The sequence below is a fragment of the Cydia splendana genome, chromosome 7 (genome assembly GCF_910591565.1).
Source record: "Cydia splendana chromosome 7, ilCydSple1.2, whole genome shotgun sequence".
Lineage (NCBI taxonomy): Eukaryota > Metazoa > Arthropoda > Insecta > Lepidoptera > Tortricidae > Cydia > Cydia splendana.
In genome coordinates this window covers 6,755,451-6,782,415 of record NC_085966.1, presented here as the reverse complement: position 1 = coordinate 6,782,415, position 26,965 = coordinate 6,755,451, and the positions used below count along the sequence as shown (strand labels likewise).

Genomic DNA, 26,965 nt, shown 5'->3' with positions numbered 1-26,965 from the left:
CAACACAGTGACGAGTGTAATGTTGCCAGTATGTTCGAATGTATCACACCACAAGGACAAATTATTTAATATTGTTGATGTTGATTGTTAATAAAATGCAAATAATGTAAATATCAAAATAAATTCTGTATTTGTATTTGATATATTGCTTTTGTTCAACACCTACAATATAATATCCCTATCCCAATATGTAAAGATCCCTGATGCATTTATTTAGTATGACCATTTTATTTTCGACCGCCTAAGACGTCAAATGACGCGCGCGACTACAGCGTAATATCAACCTTCGTGCATTGCGATAAGCTTCACGATGACGCGCCGCACAAGATAGGTTTGTCATCAAAGTGTTAAACCTAACTTGTAAAGTAAGGGAAGTATATAAAATGACATCGTTTTTAAATTTAAAAATATATATTTCATTCTGATATGTTCTCCACAAGGAGTCAACAAAACTTTGAGAAACTAAGGCACTCCCTTAGTACACACAAATGAACAACATTATATCAATAGTTCAAAGGCACAGTCGCAAACCTTAACAGCAGTAATTGACTAGACACATTTTAATACTAAATTAATAATACTGCTACATTCACCTCCATAGTCAACTAACTTCCAGAGTAAAACTAGACCACTCACTCGTAGGTACATTTTCTAAATTATTTGTGCTATCCAACCCAAACTGTGAAAGTCTACCACGCATCTCAATATTGAATTCTGACTTTTCATTGAAAAAATCTTCTGATAGGCAAGATGGTGCCATTGGTTATAAAGAATGTTATCAAAAAATATGATAATTTAATGATTGCATCAAATGCGCCGGCAACTCAAATGTCAAATCTTGGAACATCCTCACGTCCGAATTTCTAAAATCCGACATTGGCATTGACAAACCTTGCTTGAAACAGCAACCAGCTTCTAGTCAGCAAAATAAACATTTGCCAGCAGTATACCAGACAGTAAATAAGCTATTTATTAAACACCATAAAAAAATTCAATACACTTATAATTCACTCACCAGAATAGTACGTTAACTTAGTTTCACCATATCCGTCACAGTTTTCCTTTACATTGAGATCATTTGTTACTTAACCCTGTCCAAATTATACACATGTTTTGATGATTTCCTCGTTTTCATATGTTTTTTCCCTGTACTAACTTTCCGTTTTTCTTCCTCAAGTAATAACGGTGGAAGCGAAACCTTTCTCACATTATTATGTTGGCCAAACGCACTGGGTAACCTGTGAGTGTCATAGTACTCAGGAGTGTGTAGCGGCTCCAATTTGGCCAAATCTCTACTCTTCGCCGTGATAACTCTGCCATTTATCCCGTTTTTGCGCTCCGAAGCGCTCATAGCCGTAGCATAATTGGATGGATCCAAAGATACAAACGATTTTGCACTGTTGCGATCATAGTTTACCGATGATTCGGGTCGCGAGTTTCGCATCCAGCGTGACGACGCGATTTCCGATTTTATAAAAGGATTCTGTCGTTTCCTTTGTAAAGGACTCCGTATTTGTATCGGTGTAATGTGTAGGAGCGAGCAAAATGAGTCAGGAAGCTCGTGCTCGTCTCCAAACATAGAAAATAGATTTACCTTTTCACGCTGCATTTTGGTCTCACTCAGGTTTTCTATGGATATTCTTGGGGAGTTCTGAGGTGTCACGTCGGTGCTGCTCTGAGACAGGCGCTCCTCGCTTTCACTGAATTCTTCGTAGTCACTATAGTGCATAGCTATTACCTCGTCATGTTCGATTCCTCTGAATGATGATCGCTTTTCTGGTAGCGAAATAGCTTTGCCGATGACCCTGGAAATTGTGATAAAAGAACAAATTACAGAATATTGTCTTTGGTTACCGCGATAGTTACTCATGAAATAAAACTATTGAAACGGATATATCGCGTATATTGAATTCATCCCGACGTCACCCGTCACCCGTTCACCTACCGATTCAGTCACCCGTTGACCATGAACGCTGTAAAGGGTTCGAAACGTCGGAATGAATTCAATATACGCAATATAATCCGTTTCAATAGTTTTATTTTAACAAATTACAGTTTATTCAGATAATATTAAAATCACGTGGATGGAGCATATACCACACAAAGGTGCTAATTTAGTAACATTAGAAAGATCTTGCGGCATTATCCTAATCACCGATCATTGGTAATCAGAGGATCAAATGACAGCAGGTTTAAAAAATATGTATTAATAAAGGTCTTTCAAGAGTTGAGAATGCAGATTTATTCACTTTAAATTATGAATGCAAAATTAAGCAATTACTATTGTATGCCTGCCTATAATGCCTGTATGTAATTACCTATTCATTGTAATTCTCTCTCATTTATTTAAATAAAAATTGTGTCCAAAAATTACGGCTCCTGATTTTCAAATGTTTTATGACCTGCTTACTTGTCAATATCCTACTGCTGTTTAAAAAAATCAGTACCTAAGCTGTGGATGCAACTGCCGCCACTGCTTGCACTCCTCAATGATCTGTGGCCGATTGCTTTTCTCCCCTTCCTCATTGTACAGAGTCCGCTCTATCCTCTCCCACTCTGCCGCCAAGGTCCTCGTGGCTTCTGCTGTGCTCCTTAATAATGCTGAGCCCGCACTGCTGTCACTTTCTTCACTGCGAAAATCTGGGGTTCCTGCAAGAAAAATTGTGTGATATACTAATGCAGCGGTTCTCAAGTTTTTATGTTACAAAACCCTTTTGGACAGCGGAATATTTGATGGAGCCCCAAATTAAAAATGTTTGTCTGCGCCATTGTACTGTGGACCAGATATAAACGAGCTGGTTTGTAATTTTTTCTCGCAGAGCCCCTACAGAGCCTTTGCGGAGCCCTAGGGCTAGGGCACTTTGAGAATGGCTGTACTAATGTATTTACATAATTACCAGAAAAGGGATAAGTTTGTCTCACTGAAATTATGCCTATAAAACTTTCTATGTGGTTGATTATGAGAAACCATACTTAAGGTGGTCTTCACATTGGATGCGGATATGCACGCTCTGGTGTGCAAGTGGGATGTCACTATATGCATAACAGTGTCACTCTCATATACCGGAGAGACAAGCAGATTTGCATCAGTGTGATAACCATATAATTAATGTAACATTATGTCTTGTTAAAAGTTATAATTTTAAAGGCAGCTGAGCATCCCTCTTTAGATCAGATAGAGATAAGACATGAAAAGCCTCTCAGAGATCTTTGTCACTTCTTGATGATAAGTAACAAGATGAAACTAGACTGTAATGTAGGATGATTACGGCAGTGTGCCAAGATCTCCACAGTCCACACACAAACATATTTTTTTGTATTAATTATTAGTGTACTGCAATGTATAGTACATTTCAATTATAATGTCCACCATTGGCAATCATTATTCAAACAAAGGCATAAAAGTTATGTCATTTTCTATATCAACATTAAAAGCATAGTCCATGAACTCTTTCAAAAGTAGACAAGATACACTTCAAAAAATGCATAATAAACACAAGTGCTGTGCTCGCATCAGCTCCAAGAGCTGCTAGTGTATAAATAAATAAACATTAAAAGGTTTTGAACTGGCAGGGCAAAGTGGTTAAAAACTGTAGTTTTATTCAATCAAAATTACTTTTAAATAGGTATTGTTATTTTATTAGAACTTGAAGAACTAAAAAAACATTTATGTCATTACTTTCATGCATCATTTTATCAGTAAGTACCACATACCTGTCTCACTTTCCGAATAGAAGTCTGAAAATGGAGTAGTAGGCCTCTCAGCACTGCCCAAGCGATAGGGCACTTCGAAAGAATAGTTTAAATTACGATTTACAAGATTATTCTTGCTAGCCGATAGAGCAGGCAGCTCAGAACGGTAATTAAACTTCTGCGAATTTATATGCGGCAAGGAATCAATGTATCTGTTGATACTCTTTTCACGGGCCGATAAATAATTACGCGCAGACATAATCACAAATTATTGAGCGCAAACTCCTTATTAGCCATAATTGATAGAAAAATAAAGAATTTCGTTAGGTGAGGTGAGAAAGTATATTTCATAAAATAACCGTACCAATTGTGATTTATTGAGTTTCTTTAAAAAATAGAAGAAAAGTTTGGAAAATAAAATCAATCAATCAAAAGGCCCGTCAATTTTGGTTTTACCTTAACTGACAGCCAAGTCTACCAACATCTTTGCAAGAAATTTTCTATGTGTCTATGTCATTATGATTGATCTTTATTTGATCTTTATCTGTACAGTGTTTTTCCCTGGCGTAACTCCGTAAACAGAGGTGAAAGTATGTAGCTTGCCATATTTTGTGCAGGAGCGGGCTTTAAACATGCGTTAAGTATCAATATAGTTTTTTCTTTGAATTAAAGTTTTAAGAGAATGTACGAACTGTTTTCGAGCAGACCTCATGTTGACATCTGTCAAAATACAGCTGCTCGCCTTGTCCATTGTCTGTCTGACAGACTGTCACTTGGCAAATCAAATTCACATTGGCTTGACTGGGCGGAGTGGGCCACACCGCAGTCCGGTAAAAAAATCGATTTATTAAATCAGTCGTGTTATGGAAATAGTTTAATTACTAACAAAACTAGCGAACATGTCTCAAGCATTCACTAAGAGCGGCGACAAAGGTCATGATGAGGTACATAGCATATTTCTTAGCTTTTTATCATAGTTGGTTAATTTTCAATTTGCCGCCTTTGTTTTGTTGAAAATGTGTTATTTTAGGGAGTGTGTGTTTTATTATTTATTTATTATTTTACGACTATGTCCGTAGTGTGTTATTATTATCATCCAGTTAGGAAAACAGTGTCAGTTTTGCCGCAAAGTGTCGCATTATGCGGTCAGGCGCCGTGAGCTCGCACGAGCTATCGATGGAACGATAAGGGTACAAATCTGCATTTGAACAGCTTCCTATTTTATGCCGATAAACAAACAATGGTGCCTCTGACCCATATTGTTACCCATTCAATATTAAACGTTGGAATTATTCTTATTGGATTGTTACACATTGTTGTAATCCATCACATCAGTAATTTAAATTAAAGCTGTGTAGTTTAAAATAAATGTCTACACTCTTTTGTATCTAACTAACAAAATTTCTTAATGTTTCCTTGCATGCTAGTTTAAAGACTGGAAGTTAATTTATTTATGTATTATTAATTTAACATTCAAATGAATAACTGATTCCTATTTGAATACAAATATATATGGTGTCCTTCTGTTTCATCTGCTGAGTTGTATCAGCTACTATATATTTAAATTTTACAGTAAATGTATAAGTTTATACATTTCTAGGTTTATTTAATTTTGTCACATTAGAAACAACATTTTTGACAGTTTACTAAAGACCCAGCTCTATTATGAAACCGTTTGCTGATAGAGAGCTAAAAAAAAATCTTTATATTATTTGTAGCTCCCGTATTACACTATTAACAGTCACCCATTGTGTGATAAGATAATGATGATAATCCCTTAAACTGACCTATTGTTCAGTCAAAGGAATAACGAAACACTAATGACTTTAAAGATAATTATGTCAATATGAAGCTCATGCTATTGATTTTACTTTTCTACTAATTGTCACACTAATGTGCATGTATATTTTTGTTGTATGAGCTACTTTGTCCCACTGCTGAACAGTCTTTCATGTATCGCAGTATTGAGCTGACATCCAGTAGTATACATTTTTTGATACATTACAGAAAATCCTCATGCCTTACACATACATCTTGCAAGTGCCGGGCAAGCAGATCCGGACCAAACTCACCTGTGCATTCAACAACTGGCTCAATATTTCTGATGAGAAGCTCAAGGCTGTTGGAGAGATTGTGCAGATGCTACACAACTCTAGTTTACTGTAAGTTTGATTTATTACTATACTTACTCTGTATCTTTAGGTATCTAAATAAAAGTAAACAAAATCTACCGTCAAATGGTCCTTAAGCCAGTTGAGGGCAGATGGAAACATTACATGATCAAATAATGTAGGTTAAAGTCAGGTCGTTCAGTGACTGATCCAGGCGGTTTTGTATTTGGTTGGTTAACCAATAAATGTTATAATTACCCGAAATAGTACAAATTGTTTGTTTACTTTTATTTATATACCTAAAGATACAGACGCTTAAATCTACACTTTTGTCTGTGTGGAATGATGATGATGATTGATAAAAACTGTCCTATGTCCTTCCCTGGGCCTTAAACTATCTCCATACTTAAACTTATCTAAATCAATTTAGCAGTTTAAGCATGAAGAGGTAACAAACAGAGACAGAGAGAGAGCTTTTATAATATTACTAAATTAGGGATTATTACACAAAACATTGATAATCTCTTGGAACAGGGTTTCCCAAACCTTTTACTTATGGGCCAAGGCTAGTCTTCTGCTTCTAATAGCTTGGAAACCCCTGCTTTAGTACAGTCAGCATCAGATAGACAGAGCCAGCAAATGTGGTGAAATATGTTGGAACATATGCGAAAATTTATGGTAACAAAAGGTGTGTTATTAGACTTATTAGGTACAAAATTACCCCCCACTCTGAAATTCACTGACCAAATGTTCCAAAAATAATGGCGGCATTCCCTCGCTGAACGGCCAGTGATATTTATTGGACCAGGAAATAACCCGAGCGAGGGTCGCATGACATGACACGGGACACGGTGTTTTAATTAACATTATCACAATATATATTCTGTATCTTTAGGTATTTAAATAAAAGTAAACAAATAATTTGTACATTTTCGGGTAGTTATAAATTTTATTGATTAACCAACCAAATACAAAACCACCTGGATCTGTCACTGAACGACCTGACTTTAACCTACATTATTTGATAATGTAATGTTTTCATCTACCCTCAACTGGCTTAAAGAGCCATTTGAGGGTAGATTTTGTTTACTTTTATTTAAATACCTAAAGATACAGACTATAGGTACCTACAGTCGCCATCAGATATATCGGAGCGGCCGAGGCGCTCACAAATATCTGAACAGGCCTCTATTGTCAAGGCGTTAGAGTGCGTGTTCAGATATTTGTGAGCACCTTAGCCGCTCCGATACATCTGATGGCGACTGTAAAATACGTATATTCGCAGAATCGTTGTTTTATCTTTATTTTTTGGAGCTTTCGTCTTCGTCATACTGTTAAACCGTTAGTTCCCTTCTCAGAATCTTATTTTTGTTCATGGTTTTCCTCGTCATAGTTACGCGTACTCCGCACGCGCCAATACTCGAAATTTTGGTATTACGTATACCAAACATCGATAAACATCTTGAATGGCCTTACTCATCATGTAAAACAAACAGAACGCCGTACAACCACCCAATTACAGTCCAGTACTAGAACTATGGTTCACAAGGTCAATATAATGAAATGATAAAATAAAAAACCGGCCAAGTGCGAGTCGGACTCGCGCACGAAGGGTTCCGTGCCAATAAGCAAAAAATGGCAAAAAAATCACGTTTGTTGTATGGGAGCCCTATTAAATATTTATTTTATTTTGTTTTTAGTATTTTGTTATAGCGGCAACGCTGGCAACAGAAATACATCATCAGTGAAAATTTCAACTGTCTAGCTACCACGGTTCTTGAGTTACAGCCTGGTGACAGTCAGACAGAGGGGCAGACGGACAGTGGAGTCTTAGTAATAGGGTAGGGCCCAGTTTTGACCTTTTTGATACGGAACCCTAAAAGCAATCAATCTATGTATATGGTCCGCCGACGCAAGCTCCTGACAACACTCCTCGGTACGGAGTGAAACATGTCGAGCGTCCTTTCGATACTTGCGTATTAAATATACGTGTCATCATCATATCAGCCCCCCCCCCCCCCCCCCCCCAAGGAGTGCCACAATGACCGGTTCCAGCGGTCTCCCGCGACCTTTACCAGGTCGTCAGTCCACCTTGTGGGGGGTCTACCCACGCCGCGCCTTCCGGTACGTGGTCGCCACTCGAGAACCTTTCCGCCCCAACGGCCATCGGTTCTACGGGCAATGTGCCCCGCCCACTGCCACTTAAGTTTAGCGATTCGGAGGGCTACATCGGTTACTGTATACATACATACATGTTTATTAAATATTTAATACACAAGTTCAATGCCTATATAATTATTAATTATAAATATCAATGTTCTTTTAGGGTTTGTCTAAGTTTTTTTTTATAAACATATTTTGCCATGTCATAAAACTACGGCATTTAAATAATAATCACACCTGAACAAAGATATTCGAATTAATTTCGGACCATAGTTGGAAGATTTTTGATTTGACGACCGGTCTGACCTAGTGGGTTAGTGACCCTGCATGTGAAGCCGATGGTCCTGGGTTCGAATCCCGGTAAGCGTATTTATTTGTGTGATGAACACAAATTATTTGCTCCTGAGTCATGGGTGTTTCCTATGTATATAAGTATGTATATCGTCGCCTAGCACCCATAGAACAAGCTGCTATTTGGGGATAGGTTGGTCTGTGTAAGATATCCCTTAATATTTATTTATTTATACTTGGGTAGTTTTACCTATTGTGGTACATTTTCACGCTACAGAAGCGTCACAAATAGCAGAACTTAAGGACACTATCGACATACTTAAAATACAACTCGAAAGCGCACATGAGGAAATAACTAATTTAAATGTTGATGTAACACGATTAACAAAAAATCAAATCGACTTGGAGCGACAAATTGCTACCCTAAAAACTTTACTCAGCGACAAAACGCCAAGTCGCAGATCTACTCCGAAAAACAAAATTAAAGCTTCGAACACCTGGATGACACCGAAAAACTCAACTACGACATCTCCAACATCGGACAGTAACCCCCTAAATAAAATTAGAAAGACATTGACGATGTGTAACTCTTCACCAGTAACTCAAAACCATGAGCAACCCCTGCACAAGGCCACGATGACAGATGAACAATGTTTGGACAAGGTCAACACTCTCAACACGACGCAGGTGAAGACTAGTACGATACCCTTGCCTTCAGCTCTACCAAGACTCATAGAAAACGGGAAACATGACTCAATACCTAATATTGTCATTGTCGGCACCCAGCAATGCGTTGGTCTCGCTTCAGCTTTAACGCGTTCAAGAGAGACAAATAATTACGTAAAATATAGAATTACAGCTATCACAAAACCATATGCTCTAAGCGCTGAAATAACGAAGAACTGTCAGGCGGCGGAGTTAAAACCACAAGACAAAATTGTGATATGCATTGGTGAAAATGATCACAATATGCAATATACTCTATCTCAGCTGCGAATTATACTTAGAAAGTTTGCTAGCTTTACAGTGCTAATATTAAGTGTTCAAAAAACTGTACATGTAAATACAATTAAATTGAATTTCGCGATTGAAAAATTATGCAATGAATATAAAAATAGTCACTTTATTAATTGTTCGTATAATAAACTTTTTAAAATGTGTGACTCAATTAACTATCAGATAGATTGTATTGACTACAGCAACAAATATTTAAACTTAAGTGAACTTAAAAAATTGATAGTGCGTAATGAACCAAGCCAAAATAAAACTAGTAAAACAAAATTAGCTCAGTTAAAAAAAGGCACTATTCCATATTATTTTGCACGTGCTAACTCGGAAATACTTGCGGAAACTGTGGAAAAGACTCCTTTACAATATTCCACGGAAATTAATCGGACAAAAAAGGGAACAATAACATATTACTTCCCAGTAGTGAAAAAGAGTGGGTTTTTTCGAGCCTAAAGATTCAATTGCTGCCGATTTTTTAGTTTTCCACCAGAATATAGCTAGTATATTAGCCAAGCAGGATATACTACAACTAACATTAAATGAACTAAAACAAAAAAACTACGTTCCGAACATCATATGTCTAACGGAGACATTTCTAAAACCTGGTTACGAAAAATACGTAAATCTCTACAATTATGAGATGGTAGCTGGATTTTGTAGAGAGAAACAAAGAGGGGGAACATGTATTTTAGCTAAAAATGGTCTAAATTACAGAGAAATAGCATTTCCAAAGAATCTGGCCGCGGAAAAAGTATTTGAGGTTTGCGGAATAGAATTGCCACAACAAAAGCTTGTTATTATCTGCCTTTACAGAACTCCGTCATCTAACCCAAAAATATTTATAGATAAATTGGATTTATTGCTTCATGAGTTACAAAATATATATAAGACAAATATGCATATGGTAATAACCGGCGACTTTAATATAAACACACTGAAAAAAAGCTCTACGGTAACAGAATTACAAGATCTCACAAAAAATTACAATCTGACCTTACATATTAAGGTACCTACTCGCAAGTCCTCATGCATAGACCACTTTCTTAGTAATATCCCTAATGCCAAGGCAACCGTTCTTCCACTTTATCTGTCCGATCATGATACGGCACAACTGTTGAGCTTTCCTATTAACATGGCAGAACCGAAACCCGCTACCTTTTATATCTATAAGAGAGACTACAGCGTAGACAACTTAATAAAATTCAAATATTGTTTGCAGAATCTTTCTTGGTCAGAGATCTACGAAGAAACCAATTTAAACAAGGCATTCAATAACTTCCACGAATTATTGTGTCTCTTCTACAATCTTTGTTTCCCTAAGATACGAATAATGGTAAATAATATCAATAAAAATAAACAAAACTGGATAACTAAGGGTTTAAAAGTGAGCTGCAAAACCAAACGTAAAATACGATACAAGTATTATAGGGATAAAAATGATACACATAAGACTATGTACACCAAATATTCGAATTTACTAAAACGGTGTATTAACAACTCTAAAAGGAATGCGAACATAAAATTTATTAAAAAGAGCTCTAATAAATGTAGAGCATCATGGTTAGTAATAAAGAACCGAATATCTAGCTCAAAGCCACCAGTAACAATAGAACGTATCATGCATAACGACACAATAGTCTCAGATCCAGTGGAAATCGCCACTGCCTTTAATGATTATTATGTAGAGTCTACGCACAAATCACAAAATCCTCAGCCCATAAACAGTAGCAATAATAATATTAGAAGCAACTCCATGTTTTTGAAACCAGTGTCGGAAACAGAACTTAAAAACGTAGTGATGTCTCTAAAAAACACTAAATCAGAAGGCTATGATGGAATCAGTACAAGCATAATAAAGTCTTGCATTAGCGAAATCGTGGCCATCTTAACACACTTAGTAAATCTATCGTTTCTGTCTGGAACCTTCCCTGAAGCTCTTAAAAAGTCGGTAGTTAAACCTCTATTTAAGAAAGGTAAAAAAGACGATATAGGTAATTACCGCCCAATAACATTAATACCTATACTATCAAAAGTCTTTGAGAAATGCATGCATAAGAGATTGCTTGATTTCTGTACAAAATACAGTATTATAAAAAAAGAGCAATTTGGCTTCCAAAAAAACAAATCAACAACTTTAGCCATTTTTTCGATACTGAAGCTAATATTGACTAGTCTTAGCAGTAATTATTGGACCACAGGGCTATTTTTCGATTTATCTAAAGCCTTTGATTTCGTCTCTCATAGTCTATTATTAGCAAAACTCGAAAAACTCGGTATTCGAGGGCCGGCTCTCCAATGGATATCATCATATTTAGAAAACAGATTTCAATGCGTCAAAATTACAAGAAAAAGTGAAACTAATGAGATAACTAACTACTCATCTGGATTTAGATGCAATACGTACGGAGTCCCACAAGGAAGTGTTTTGGGCCCAATACTATTTTTACTTTACATTAATGACATCACGGACATAACAAACCACAGTTGTATTTTATTTGCTGACGATATATCTATGATTGTAACGTCCAACAAAGATAATTATACAGTTAATGACCACGAACAAGATGTTAATAACACGATCAGTAAAGTAAAAGATTGGCTTTATTCGAATAACTTAAAAATTAACCTAGGCAAATCTAAATTTATGAATTTTAATAAATCAATGAATCCGAATTTGAATATTAATCTGAATATTTCAGGCATAGAAAATGTTACGCAAACTAAATTCCTAGGAGTAATTCTAGACGAGAATTTGGACTGGAAGGCACAATTGGAGAACGTTGCTAACCGGATAAATAAATATGTGTTTGCACTCAAACAACTCGGTAGAGTTACTGATACCAAAACGGCAATATCCTGCTATCATGCATACGTAGAGTCCGTTTTACGCTATGGCTTAATAATATGGGGCAATAGCACCGATTTAAATAGAGCCTTTATTGCACAAAAAAAATGCATTCGTGCAATACACGGGATGCGACCAGGTGAATCATGCAGACCACTTTTTAAAAGGCTTGGTTTGTTACCTCTTCCGTCTCTTTATATTTATGTAATGTGCATGTTTGTTCATAAGCACAAAGATTTATTTAAAAAAGCCTGTGACAGCCATCCACGCTCTTGCCGCAATCCGGATAGACTACTTCCTGATGAACATCCGAGATTAGCGAAACATAAAAAAAGCTGCACGATTATGTGTCTTAATATGTATAATGCATTACCTAATGATATGAAGACATTAAATATTATAGCATTCAAGCGACAATTGCATCAATGGCTAAATAACTACAATTTTTATAGCACAAATGAATTCTTGGACATGAAATTTAATTAATTAGACTTGACCTGTATAACATTAATAATTAATATATATAAATAGAGACATTATTTTATATGTTTTGCATGATAGTTTTAAGTCTTGTACATATTTTGCATACCATTTATGGTTAAACATAAAACCTACCACCTATCGCATGAACACCGATGTACCTGGTAATGTTTATTGCAAATAAAAGATTCTTATTCTTATTCTTATTCTTTTCGTTACTAATTATTGATTGATGGTAATAATCAATATGATCACATTGATCATGCCATTTACTTGGTAGGCAGAGTTAAAATCTTAGTAGAGTTTCTTTCCCTTGATAAAGTTTTCCTTTTAACTTGCGAATCGATGCTATGAATATTGTAATAAGCTTGAAGGCCTTGATCTCAACTTTTTTAGTATGCAGCGTTAAAGATAGGTTCATTAAGTAGGCTTTAGGCTTATCTGAACTATTAGTTATACTGCAAAACGTAATTCAAGACCAAAAAAAGTAAGACAATGTTCTTTTTACTAGCGCGTCTTGTATTTATGTAAAAATAAGTAGTTTTTTAAATCGTAGGAGTGAAATTACTAATAAATAATTTATATTAGCGTGATTATTTATCAAAAGGAATTTACTATTTTACAAACAAATTATTGCAGTGGCAACATTGTCTTACTTTTTTTTGGTCTTGAATTATGTCTTACTTTTTTTTGTCTTGAATTACGTTTTGCAGTTTAGATTCGTAATACATTATAAAATAGTCGCGTAATATACAGCGTGTTTTTTTTAACTTCCTTAATTTCAAGGGTGCATTTCAAAACGCGTACCTACTCGGTTTACGCGTCTTAAGATAAAGGCCACTGCGAGTGAACGGATAGAGTCTGATGTCGGAGGGATAGCACCTAATAGGGTCCCGTCACACTCACCCGTTGGGCACGAAATCTTAAAAGATACTTGATTTGCTTTAATTTACGAAAGAACTGAGTCCAATGGTTTTGATTTATTTACCTTTAAGAACAAACATTCTAAACGGTCAGACTACAGTCGCTAGTAAATTAATCGAATAGTTTCCCCTCCGTTAATAAACGGCCTTCAATTTAACAGTATTTACGATCATTCAGATTAATCGATTCGTTCCATTACATCATGACTCACGCGGAATACCCATGCCACAATGTGTGGAACATGTCCATCAATAAAAAGCTCTAAACAGTACGATATTCACGGGTTTTAGGATCTTTTGGTCTTAACAGAAATTGGTTGATGTAACTATTCCAGAAACTAGTTAATGGTGCCATTCCAGAGTATTTACGTGATGTGACTGTTTGGAGTTCAACGTAGGTACTTGTAAAGTCTACGTAGGTGACCGATACTAGGTTGTTTATTAGTCGATTTGGTAAATTGATTGGAAAGTATTTATAGTCTAATGGTTGGTCGTATACAAAAGCTTTAAGCTTTTACACAGTTTTATTTAGGTTCACGGTGTATATTTATTTGCTTCAAATCTTATGAATAAATATACATGCATATGAGAAGTACAGTGAGCAATAAATGTGTGTGTCACAGTTTTTTTTATTTGACAGTCACTTCTTCATGGTTTTTTTACTTGGATAACTAAGAGAACAATATTTAGTAAAAAAATCCTTTATGAACTTCACGTCTGACTTCCAACAAAGTAGAAAGTTCTCTGATAATACCTACATTAAAAGTTATTCTTAGATAGTAAAGATACTTTCCTCGTATCGTCATGTCCTAAGTCCATTAGTTACGAACATAGGTACATATATTTATGTTGTCATACGCCGTGTCCTAAAATGAATCGTGAACGTGACAAGATAGTAAATGGGCCTACGTCATTGTCATTACCTACCAAGAAACACTGTTTACTCGTAATTTCGTTATCGGACATATTGTAATTCTCACGCTTTGTTTATGTTTTATCTTATTTGATATCTTTGTTGTTTGGGGACCTATTCCTTTATAAGTAATGGCGTAAAGTAGACAATTATGGTGACCTCTCGTTGTATGTTTCATTGTTTTAAAATGAGAAAACGTATGCAATTCAGAGCACCAACACCCTCGTCAACATATACCTATCAATTAGGGAATGTAAACCGGTTTTCAATTGTATGAAGAAACCGGTTATTAACCGAAATTACATACAAATAAAAACCGGTTTACATTCCCTACTATCAACCCGATTTAATTTATTTATTCTTCAATTTAGGCGTTAACACAATGCACCAATGAATGTCAAAAAATTAAATTAAACAATTAAAATAATCACAAACATACATTAAATTCATAAACGGTAAACTTTTTTATTGCCTGAGAGAAAATGTTAAGCATATACGATAAAACCGCAGAATGCCGATCAAATTTTATCGTTAGTGTACATTTGGATTTGGATATGTATTATACTCTCGCTTTTATGTATGTATCTACTCGTTATTGATTTTATATCTTACCTTTAAAAATATAACGAAATTATATCGTGTTATTTATTGTATAATTACCTAAACGTAGACGAAGGACGTAAGTTGATAAGATAAATACTAATGTTCTTCATATTTTGTTACAGGGTAGACGACATTCAAGACAACTCAATACTTCGTCGAGGGATCCCCGTAGCACACTCCATCTACGGCGTGGCTAGCACGATTAATGCGGCCAACTACGTCATGATAATCGCGCTAGAGAAGACTTTGGAGTTAGGGCATCCGATGGTAAGTATACCTCGGTGGTCACTAGTCGGCCTCCAAATAAGATCCTTTATTGTGAATCTTTAATCTGAAAGATAGAAAAAGAAAACAAGCACCACCAAAAATGAGATGGGAAGACGGAATTGTAAAATTCGCAGGGAGAGAGTGGACTAGACTGGCGAGAGACAGGGAAAAATGGAAAGGGATGGAAGAGGACTTTGCCAAACGGCATACAGACCAAACCGATGTTGTCTGAAATAGTAATATGATAAATTATGTATGTATTTTGATAAGTTGTGTACAATAATATGTAAATTCTTAAACTGTAAAATTTGTCTGAATAAAAGGTTTATATTATTATTAAATCTGTAGTCCGGTGGACTTATAGATCAATATGTAACAATAAGTAACATTTGGTCCTTTAACTGAAATAGATGTCATATCCTAAACTAAAGGATAAGTGACCAAGGGCTCCAGTGCCCGATCTCGGATTCGATCTGGCGTTTTCAATTTCCGCGGCTTACGCTATAATTCTAATAATAATACCTAGCCATAATCACTAAACCTTAATATAAAACAAAGTCCCTGGCCGCGTCTGTCTGTTTGTGTGTATGTATGTTCGCGATAAACTCAAAAACTACTGAATCGATTTTCATGCGATTTTCACCTATCAATAGAGTGATTCTTGAGGAAGATTTGGGTGTATAATTTGTTAAGGTTTTGTGTAACCCGTGCGAAGCCGGGGCGGGTCGCTAGTTTATAATTTAAATAGTAGTGTTTCTAACTACTTAGACCCTTTGAACGCCAGTGTGCTTCGCGTTATCGTGAACCTTATCAGAATGCACGATGGTTGATATTGGGGCACTTGACGTCTTTGGTAGTCAACAATGTTCATCATTTGGTTCTTGTTTCAGGCTACGGCGGTGTACACAGAGCAACTTCTAGAACTACACAGAGGGCAGGGCATGGAGATCTACTGGAGAGACAACTTCCGCTGTCCATCAGAGGAGGAATATAAAGAGATGACTGTTAAAAGTAAGTTAATTCATGTGTAGTGTTTTCATTTAATGGCATTATTATGTGACATTTTTATCTAACACATCCACTACACAGGAACAAAATGTGTGCGCTAATGACACAAATAAATTCCCTTATCCTGAAGCGAAAACAGGACCAACGCTTTCATAGGCAAAGTCACCAACCAACCAGGCCAAATAACCGTCAATTTGTGGTAAAACTTAAAGTTAAATCTGCTAACCGAATAGTTAAGAAGACAGATACGTAAAAAAATAACAACTGAACAAAAAAGTATGAATCTAAATACATGTTCGATGACATGTTAAAGACATAAATACGATTGCTTATGGAACGTAACTTGAACTAAATATTGATAGAACATTTATTAATTAGTTACCAACACGAATCTTTACGTGTAAAATCCAAGGATCTTTTTGGTTAGAGCTTTTTGGCAAATACGCAAAATGCCTAGCAAAACTGGTTAAGATTGAACTCCGGGTCCATATGTTTATTTTTATTTTTTTATGTTTATATCCACGGTTTTGGGATCATGACTTCATGGTAGTATTTTTGGGATTTCGCCCCACATGTGTATTACTCATCAGATGTCTAGATTGCGCGAAGTCACTGCTAAAAATAAATCGTCTCGCGTTCCCATCGCAAATTGTAAAATGCATTTATCAGATACACGTCGTTAACCTTGAGGAGTAATTAACAGACTGCAAATTGTTAACGTACTATTAGACGATAGAACATTTTTATGATGCACTAGCCCCTGCCCGCGACATTTCCCGCGTAGAAGTTTCTAAACTACCAAACCTTCCTCCCGTCTTACACCTCCCGCATAGTATGTAGATACAGCAACTTAAACGTATTATGCGGCGCATAATATATATTTTTAAAATATATCCCTACGTTTCGCTCCTTTTGCCAGTCTACACGTAACTACGAGCGTGGCAAAGGGCACGAATCAAAAGAAAAGAACGTCAAATTTTAAAAATATGTATAGGCACAAACGGCTTTAGGCACCCCCTTGTACATTTTGAATTTCGCGCCTTTTTCCACAATGGTTTGTCATACTATAAGGCCGCTTGTAAACGTCCGGTGTTTTCGCCGGACAACGGACCGTGTTACGCGACTACGTCCAGATTTGTATGTGGCTACCGACAACTACGACCAAGAAAACAAGACATCGTCGCCGAACACGCACATTTGTCCTGTGAAAACACGGACGTGTACAAGCGGCCTAAATGCCGCCAGTTCCACACTGTCACAGAAAAAAATAATACTACTATTGTACAGAACGTTCACTCTAACAAAACGCGTCTATTACGAGAGATACGACCGCAAGGTGGCGCAAGGGCGAGCAGGCGTCCGTTCCGTAGCGGTGCGCGACAACTAGGTACTACTGCTACACACCAAAATTGGTGTGGGCCGCATGTACTTGTAGCGACGCGACGAAATCGCGGAGTGGGCCACGCCTGACACTGTTTATTTTTGCACAGAAACCGGCGGTTTGTTCATGTTGGCTATCCGCCTCATGCAGCTGTTTAGTGAGAACAAGGCGGACTTCAGCAAATTGTCCGCCATCTTGGGGCTGTACTTCCAGATCAGAGACGACTACTGCAATCTGTGTCTACAGGAGGTAAGCCTTCGACAAATCGAGTAAATCTAATGAAATTAATGACTGATACGTATTTTTATATTGTGTTCGGTTACCGCGATAGTTATTCATAAAATAAAACTACAGAACTAGACGGATTATATCGCGTATAACATCCCGAATTCCCGACGTTGCGAACCCTTTACAGCGTTCGTGGTTTCCTCAGTCACCCGTTGACCACAAACGGTGTAAAGGGTTCGAAACATAGGGATGAATTTTCGATTGATTATATACGATATAATCCGTCTAAATAGTTTTATTTCAGTAATTTACGATTAGTGTAACAAAGTCAAACAGCTTTATGAATGTTAAACTAACATTTTAGTAAATAAAAACCTTTAACCCGAGAAGATAGTTACGATAAGCAACAAAAACTATGACCGAACTACTTAACTATTGATTTTGCTACCTGAAGCCTACCGCAATGATATATATAGTTGGTCAAACCAATTTGTCAGTCAGTAAGAACCAGGAAAACTATACTCATCCTTTTCTTTTGGGTGCTAGTAAGACAAAGATAGATTCTCTCTGTCTATGATTGAAATGAGACAGTCCTTTGACAAACTATATTATGTAACTTGATGCGGCGACAGTAACAAAAAACAACATAAAACGTAGAACATTAATCCACTTATCCTTAAAATCACCTACATTTCTGACATTAACCGCATGACTAATAGACATGCGAAATCAATTATCTTGTGGGTGTCACATTGGTGCCAAACGAGGTCTACTTCACAGAACTAATCCTAATAAATAAAACATGATATGGTAAGGCTGCAGTTATATTAATATTCATATCTACCGCTTCTGAGTTAGTGTTGGTATCACTGGTATCAATGCATTCTGCATAAAATGATGGGGGTTTGTACGCTATTAACCAAGCTGTCTTGCCAATTTAAGATTTTCCTTCCTCGAAGTGATGTATTGTCGTTTTTTACTGTCACGGAGGTATGTTACGTTGAGCCATATACCACTTAAAAGGTAATCTCGTTTCTCAGAAATGAGTTAGTCGATTCTAAGCGGCATCAAAAACGTATTCATATTCGTTGAACCAGAATCGTCAAACGTCAATTTTTAACAACCAGTGATACCGCATAATGTACCACGCCCCGCGATTGTTGATCCATTTATGGTCCTAGCTAAACTGGTTGTTCAATACTTGCGCTATGGAATGTCCAATTTAGCTAGAACCCTAAATGGCATAACAATCACGGAGCGTGACTGTACAACGACATCTACTTCAGTTCCAGTTCCAGGCGATTCCCTTTACACGATTTTTTCACGTCTTCTACTATTATTGACGACCGGTCTGGCCTAGTGGGTAGTGACCCTGTCTGTGAAGCCGATGGTCCTGGGTTCGAATCCCGGTAAGGGCATTTATTTGTGTGATGAACACAAATATTTGTACCTGAGTCATGGGTGTTTTCTTTGTATATAAGTATATATGTATTTATCTATACAAGTATGTATATCATCGCCTAGCAGCCATAGTACAAGCTTTGCTTAGTTTGGGGCTAGGTTGATCTGTGTAAGATGTCCCCTGATATTTATTTTATTTATTTTATTTTTATTATCAATCACTCTTTAAAGTCTTCAATAAGGCAAGACCGCCTACAAGCTCTTTGGGTAAGGGGAACCCATGCCCCAATGACCTTCGATCTGAATCCCTTAGTTTTCTAATGTTTTTGGTAGCTTATGATATTAACAAAAACGGCTTTAAGCAATATAGTACCTATCCCATATTTACTTCAAAGTTGTCTTCGAGACATTTGGCATCAAAGTTGTAAAGATTTTATGCCAAAAAACTGGGTTTTCTGGCCATAACTTTTGTGTTAATTAGTTTAAAGTTAAAACCCTAGACACGTTTTTAGAGACGACAAAGACGAGCCCAAATATGTGGATTTCGTATACGTTACATCTTTAACAGCAATCGAGATACAAAAACAGTGTTTTTAGGGTTCCGTACCTCAAAAGGAAAAAACGGAACCCTTATAGGATCACTCGTGCGTCTGTCTGTCTGTCTGTCTGTCTGTCTGTCTGTCTGTCTGTCCGTCTGTCACAGCCGATTTTCTCCGGAACTACTGGACCAATCAAGTTAAAATTTGGTACACATATGTAAGTTTGTGACCCGAATACGGACATGTAATGTAAACAAATGAATTTTAAACATGGGGGCCACTTTTGGGGGGTAAATGAAAAAATGAAAAAAAAATTTTTTCAAACTATATCATGTTACATATCAAATGAAAGAGCTTATTGTAAGGATTTCAAATAATTTTTTTTTATAATTTTCGAATCAACAGTTTAGAAGTTATTCAAGAAAATAGGCAAAAAATGACCATTCCCCCCCCCTTATCTCCGAAACTACTAGGTCTAAAATTTTGAAAAAAATACATAAAATAGGTCTATACCTATAGATGACAGGAAAACCTATTAGAAATGTACAGTCAAGCGTGAGTCGGACTTAATTACAGTTTTTAATCCGACCCCTACGGATTTTTTAAAAAGATTTCACTCACGTTTCACATAAAAAATACATTGTTAACAGTGCCGGATTACTTAGAGTAGTAGTTTTCTTAGAGTAATTGGTGATAATTTTCTGATAAGATAATCATTTTAAATATTTAACGGTCTTACCTACTTACGAGTAATTGTAAGGTAAAATTAAAAATAATGTTTAAAAAAAATGTTAAATTGAGAGCTAGCTTAAAGTTTTTTGTACTCGTCGACTTTAATGGTTGAATTAATAAAGACTTTGTAACCAATAAGCAAAACAAGCACGTGCTTACGGCACCACGTTCAGGGAGGGCACCAAAATGCCAGGTTGAAAAAGGTGAACAAATTTTAAAATTAGGGACAGACACATCGTTTTTACCACACGATTTTTTTAGCTGTCCAAAAGCTAATTTGCAAAAATAATGGCGCGTAATTCTTTGGGAAACAATCGGTAGCAGTAGAAGAGTCGTGATTACATGCATAGATTCGATTTCAACCCACTCTTTTGCGGTTCGGCGTTAGGTCTTATGCGAGGCCTTCTGCCTTACGGCAAAGTGGATCTTCTGCCTTAATTACACTTGGGCGTGGATCCAAATCCAAGCTTTCCTCTTTCGCAGCTGGGCCTACTGCCTTTCTCACACTTCGCCAATTCAATTCCAAAGCTTTCTGCTTTCTTGCATATTTTATGCATGAAAACAACCTCGCTGAGACCCTTAAATATCGAGCCCTATGTGAAGCTAGGCTGATAGAAAACTGTCCCATCCCTTCTCTGTATGAAATCCTGGATTCGCGCCTGGTTGGGACTAAAATTAAAATTGCGTTTTTATATCGAAAAATTTTCGCGCTCGCTTCGCTCGCGTTTTCAATTACTTTATAAGGATATATGATAAAGGTGACATTCGGGTGGCGACTGCAGCAACATTACTCTGATGCAACGTTACTGCTGCAGTACTGTCAACTTCCGTGATAAAATGATGTGACTGATTTCCATACTAAAAGTAAAAATGTACAACTGTCTATCATATTGCGTTTTTATATCGAAAAATTTCCGCGCTCGCTTCGCTCGCGTTTCTATTACTTTCTACGCTATGATAAAGGTGACATTCGGGTGGCGACTGCAACAGCATTAGGTACTCTGTTGCAACATTACTGCTGCGGCACTGTCAATTTTCGTGATAAAATGATGTGACTGATTTCCATTCTCAGCTGTAATGCGGCAATGAACTTCTCTCAATTTACCAAAAAATCAATGTAATCTTGATGACCCTAGGGAGAGGGGGCACCTAGAAATGCTTAGGGCATCAAAATATCTTAATCCGGCACTGATTGTTAAAAATTGTTTAATATACGGAACCCTTGGAACGCGAGTCCGACTCGCACTTGGCCGGTTTTTTTAGAGTTAAAAAAAATCATAAAAATATTAGTATTCATTTCTTTGAAAATCCGGTAGACAAAAATGGAGATAAACGATTGAAGAACCGATAGCCGTTGTTTGCCTTTTAATTCTATATGTAGCTCAAAAGTAGGAGATTCAAAACTTGTCAAAAATCGATGAAAACCCCGGGTAGCCCCTTAATTGTAACTCTTGCTTTTGAACACAATACACATACTCCGTTCACAGAAGGTCGGTAGTGCAGAAGGAATGAGGCTCATTTTTAGGGTTCCGTACCCAACGGGTAAAAACGGGACCCTATTACTAAGACTCCGCTGTCCGTCCGTCCGTCCGTCCGTCCGTCCGTCCGTCTGTCACCAGGCTGTATCTCACGAACCGTGATAGATTTTCACAGATGATGTATTTCTGTTGCCGCTATAACAACAAATACTAAAAACAGAATAAAATAAAGATTTAAGTGGGGCTCCCATACAAAAAACGTGATTTTTGACCGAAATTAAGCAACGTCGGGCGGGGTCAGTGCTTGGATGGGTGACCGTTTTTATAGTTATAGATAATGGTACGGAACCCTTCGTGTGCGAGTCCGACTCGCACATGTCCGGTTTTTTTTCTGACTGTGTCTGAGCGACGTAGGTATAGAAAAGAGAGAGTTCTTGCCCTATGAAGGTCTTCTTCTTCCTCGCGTTATCCCGGCATTCTGCCACGGCTCATGGGAGCCTGGAGTCCGCTTTGATAACTAATCCCATGATTTGATGTAGGCATTCGTTTTTACGAAAGCGACTGCCATCTGACCTTGCAACCCAGAGGGGAAACTAGGCCTTATTGGGATTAGTCCGGTTTCCTCACGATGTTTTCCTTCACCGAAAAGCAACTGGTAAATATTAAATGATATTTCGTACATAAGTTCCGAAAAACTAATTGGTACGAGCCGGGGTATGAACCCGTGACCTCCGGATTGAAAGTCGCACGCTCTTACCGCTAGGCCACCAGCGCCTATGGCGGTCTTCCCTGCAATAAATTGTATATTCTCCACTGTGACCTTACCTTCCTATCTAATTGTATTGTGCAATAGAATGTGTATAATTTAATTGTATGACGTGTTCCAGTACTCAGAGAACAAGAGTTTCTGCGAGGACCTGACGGAAGGCAAGTTCAGCTTCCCCATCATCCACGCTATCCACAATCAGGACGGCGACAACCAAGTGCTTCGTATCCTTTACTAATGTCAATCTGGATTGGACGCAGTCAAATTAGGCTTGTCTTGCCTGGATCTAGATCGATTCTCGCCATTTGCGATATACACAGTGTAAAAAGTAACAGTGGACCGACGCCTTTTGATGTTTGCGTAAATGCCGACTCCGCACAAGAACACAGTAGGGTTGTCAGACTTTTACACAACTGCCCAAGACTTACACTTGACTTACTATAAGACACGCTAGCCCGTAAGTAGTACCGAGCTACTAACAATGGCGATGTATGCAGCTCGGGTGCGCGGACCGCACGATTGCCCTGTCTAGACGGCTTAGTCGTAGGTTTTTTTTCGGCGTCTAAAGGCGATAAGTATTTTTTTATAGTGCATGTTTTTGACCATTTGTCACAAAAAAAGTAACTCGTACAGTTCCAAATGTTCAGAAAATTCGCGTTGGTACGGGACAACGGTAGAAAACTTCATGGAATGCTAGGAGCATAAGACAAATGCTAAAAGTAACATAAGAGGATTTCAACTATCTAGCCAATAACACACAAAATCTATTGTTTTTTAACCTATAGTTTATTTTCCTTAACTAAGTGATTAGATATCTTACGGCAACGGACCCGAGACGTCGAGGTAAAGCGATACTGCATCGCCTTGCTCGAGCGGCTCGGCAGCTTCCGATACACGCGCGACACACTAGCACGACTCGACGCCGCGGCCAGAGAAGAGGTATGATCCTTCATTGTTTAATTTTTTTTAAAGTGACACACTAGACTGCGCTTTAATCCATAAAACTTAAGAAAATGCATATGAAACTTATTTAAATTTTCACTGAAAATGTCAGTTTTATTTGTACAAAAATAATACTCTACCTTTTTCATCATTAGGGTGTATTTCATCTCACATTTTGCTTAGTAAGAGAGTGAGACGCAATGCACATTGGACCAAGAAATTGGACAGGTGGAATATCACCCTTACATAACTTCTGTTGATAAATTGCTACTATACCACTGCTACTTATCTTAGACGGTTGGTAAAGAACTTGCCTTGTTCTCTAGTGGAAAGTAGCTGAGTTTTCAGTATTTAACCTAGATTATCAACCGCCTCAGTTAAACGTTATACTATAATTTGTTATATAGGGTGGCTAAAAAATAAGTGCACTCCCGTTGCCAGGGAATTTCGAGGTTGGTCCTATAGTAAAAATTGCTCAGTATAATCCCAAAACCTCCCTGGCACCGGAAATGTACTTATTTTTTAGCCACCCTGTATACCTACTTTGACAACAGTAAGTTTTACAAAAAAAGGTACTACACCATTGAGCTAGGTACTGAATCTGTACAAAATTATCTCAATACTTCCAGGTGGCCCGTCTCGGTGGTAACCAAGACTTAGAAAATCTTCTCGACGAGCTACTTAGCTGGCAGCGGTCTGAAGACGTCTAAACAAGTAGACCCACCACGATTACCGCTGAATCAGACAATAACACGCCTTACGCCAGTGCCGTTAGAGCTACGAAGGCAGCAGTTGTCGTGGTTGTTAAATTTGGAGATTTAGACAATCGAAATTTGAATTTATTGCCGCTTTGAATAAGGTAAAAAATCTAATAGGACTAGGCCACTATATACCTTGTCGTTTTAATTACTAGATATGACACACATCACTCAGCGTGTGTATTCCATACGGGCGTATATTTTAATAACGATTAGTATATGACCCAAGGAGCTTAATTACATTGTTTTTTTTTAGGAGATAAGATTTTTTTTTCATACATAATAATTGAGCACGCAATGTATTGCGTCCACGTCAATTAACGTACCTAGCTAATTGTCATGTGATATGACGTTTATCACGTCAGTGTTTATTAATTTAAGTAACAAAATAAACCACAGTGGTGTTCATGTGTAATTATTGTAATTAATTGCAAATTCGGATCTCTGCCATCCCGTGCGGGAAACGGCGGATATTATTCAATAAAAGTCGAAAATAATTACTCATTACTTTATTGCATAGGTTTCTTAACTAATCACGTCGATTTACCCGCCTTAGGTACTTGTTTTCTACGTGACGGCCACGCAGTTCCATGCAAGTGATGCAGCGACGGTAAACAGACTCTCTTAAACTTCTCATATTTGTTGCTCGTAATCTTTGAACTACTTCCGTTATTTTGTCTTTTAACTGCTCCACTGTTGTTCGAGGTTGAGCGTAGACTTCGTTCTTCACAGCCCCCCCATAACAAAAAGTCTAACGGTGTTAAATCAGGGGAGCGAGCAGGCCACCGACGAGGACCAAACCGACCCATCCACTGGTCACCAAACATCAAGTTCAAAACCTTTCTCACTCGAACCGATGAGTGTGCTCCCCATCTAGCTGAAACCAGGTGTTTCTGCGTTCTTCAGCCGGTAAAGTATTGACATATTCAGCCAGAGGTCCATTTAGCAGTTCAATAAATTTGTCACCGTTTAGATTACCGTCAATGAAGACAGGCCCAATAATGCGATCTCCATGTATCGCTCCACAAACATTGACAGCCCATCGATACTGATGCCCTGTTTCCCTTAAAGTTCATTAGAAGGAAAATTCGACGGTCGCGGCAATTTCAACAATTATTTTTATCACTGACGGCAACATGACAAATTATGTCAGGAAAACAGAAACCAGAAATTGAAATTTTTTTATCAACCAAAAATCAAAAAGTTTTTATCTCTACTTAATACCTAAATTTAAATCAAAAAGTCAATTAGACAATTACTGGACTCCTTCGATGTTTATGTTGTAGTTTTATTCTAATCAAACCTTTCCGGTCACTTAAGGTTGAGGAGTAATAATGTTATCAAAACAGATAATGACATAAAGTGCTGACAAGTAACGTCAGTCGTTTATTGATAAATGCGGGTTTCCATGCAGTTAAATATGTGAATTTATCAGAAATCTACTTCACTATTACTACTTGTTTGTAAAATTTAATGATGGATAAACTAATAAGTAGTTTGATAGGGAAATGAAGATTCAACAGTCGTATTAGCAGGATAACTAACGTAATTTGCACTGCCTCGTATCAGGCGTACAGTAAGTAATTACACCTTAGCGATTGCTGCAAAATAATAAAATTACTTAAGGCCATGATTATTCCGATCATGCTTCTTTAATTTAGGGTTTGTCTCAAAAATACATAAAAATAAAGTAAACAAACACTTCATTTGACGTGGCAAGTAGTTAATTACTTGTCATGTCAAATTAAGGTGGACGGCGTACATTGCTGCTCGGTAGGATTAAAAAAAATAATTACACCTAATTAATAACACTATTTAACAAAATGATTACCTTATACGATTTGTATGATCAGATACTATAACTGGATACATTATACGCCCGTATGGAATACACACACTGTATAAGCAGTCTTAGAAGATAAACAAATTGATTAATTATGACATGGTTCTATACTTATAGTGGCCTAGGAATCAAATTGGTTTACTGTACACATTTGAAAGCTTAGCTTTCGGATGCATTGTCAAATTATCAAATTATTGATAACGGGGAGTTTTGATTGTCAAAATCTTGTGTGTATTTATGTTTGCGCGCTCACTTAACAAATTCCTGTACTTATAGTTTGAATAGCTATAGTTATTATATTCTAAGTTGGTGCATCAGCCGAGCCGGCTTAATGTTACGAGGTACATTATTATTATTTTTCGCTTGTAGTTTTCAAAAGCCGGAAATCATTAAGTATTATAATAAGTTTTATAATTTCCATAGTTATTTAGTGATAGTGTATTGTTAATAATTTTCGCTCACGGACATATAAGTTAGGTACTTATCTGAAGTTTATTTAGAAGAATATTTAAAAAAAGTTAGGTTGCTAGCTTGTGCATTTTAGTGACGTATTGGTAGCTTATAAAAAACGTATAATAATTATATGAAACAT

General features: G+C 37.0%; 2 protein-coding genes across 3 annotated transcripts; one reads left to right on the top strand and one right to left on the bottom strand.

Moving 5' to 3' along the window:
* Positions 1–392: 392 nt before the first annotated feature.
* On the bottom strand, positions 393–4,141 carry LOC134792056 (uncharacterized). Its single transcript, XM_063763180.1, has 3 exons — positions 3,715–4,141; positions 2,448–2,649; positions 393–1,805 (listed from the first exon to the last, which is right to left on the bottom strand). Exons 1-3 carry the CDS (start codon positions 3,950–3,952, stop codon positions 1,082–1,084), a joined length of 1,164 nt encoding a protein of 387 aa, XP_063619250.1. The 5' UTR covers positions 3,953–4,141; the 3' UTR covers positions 393–1,081.
* Positions 4,142–4,481: 340 nt separating this feature from the next.
* On the top strand, positions 4,482–24,648 carry LOC134792096 (terpene synthase). Of its 2 annotated transcripts, none has more exons than XM_063763282.1 (8): positions 4,482–4,523; positions 5,701–5,855; positions 15,153–15,297; positions 16,188–16,308; positions 17,796–17,935; positions 22,952–23,054; positions 23,642–23,769; positions 24,402–24,648. In XM_063763282.1, the coding sequence occupies exons 2-8, from the start codon at positions 5,710–5,712 to the stop codon at positions 24,480–24,482; spliced, it is 864 nt and encodes a 287-aa protein (XP_063619352.1). In that variant the 5' UTR covers positions 4,482–4,523; positions 5,701–5,709; the 3' UTR covers positions 24,483–24,648. The 2 variants fall into 2 exon arrangements, with proteins under 2 accessions (XP_063619352.1, XP_063619351.1); XM_063763281.1 differs by having other exon boundaries at positions 4,484–4,637.
* Positions 24,649–26,965: the final 2,317 nt, after the last annotated feature.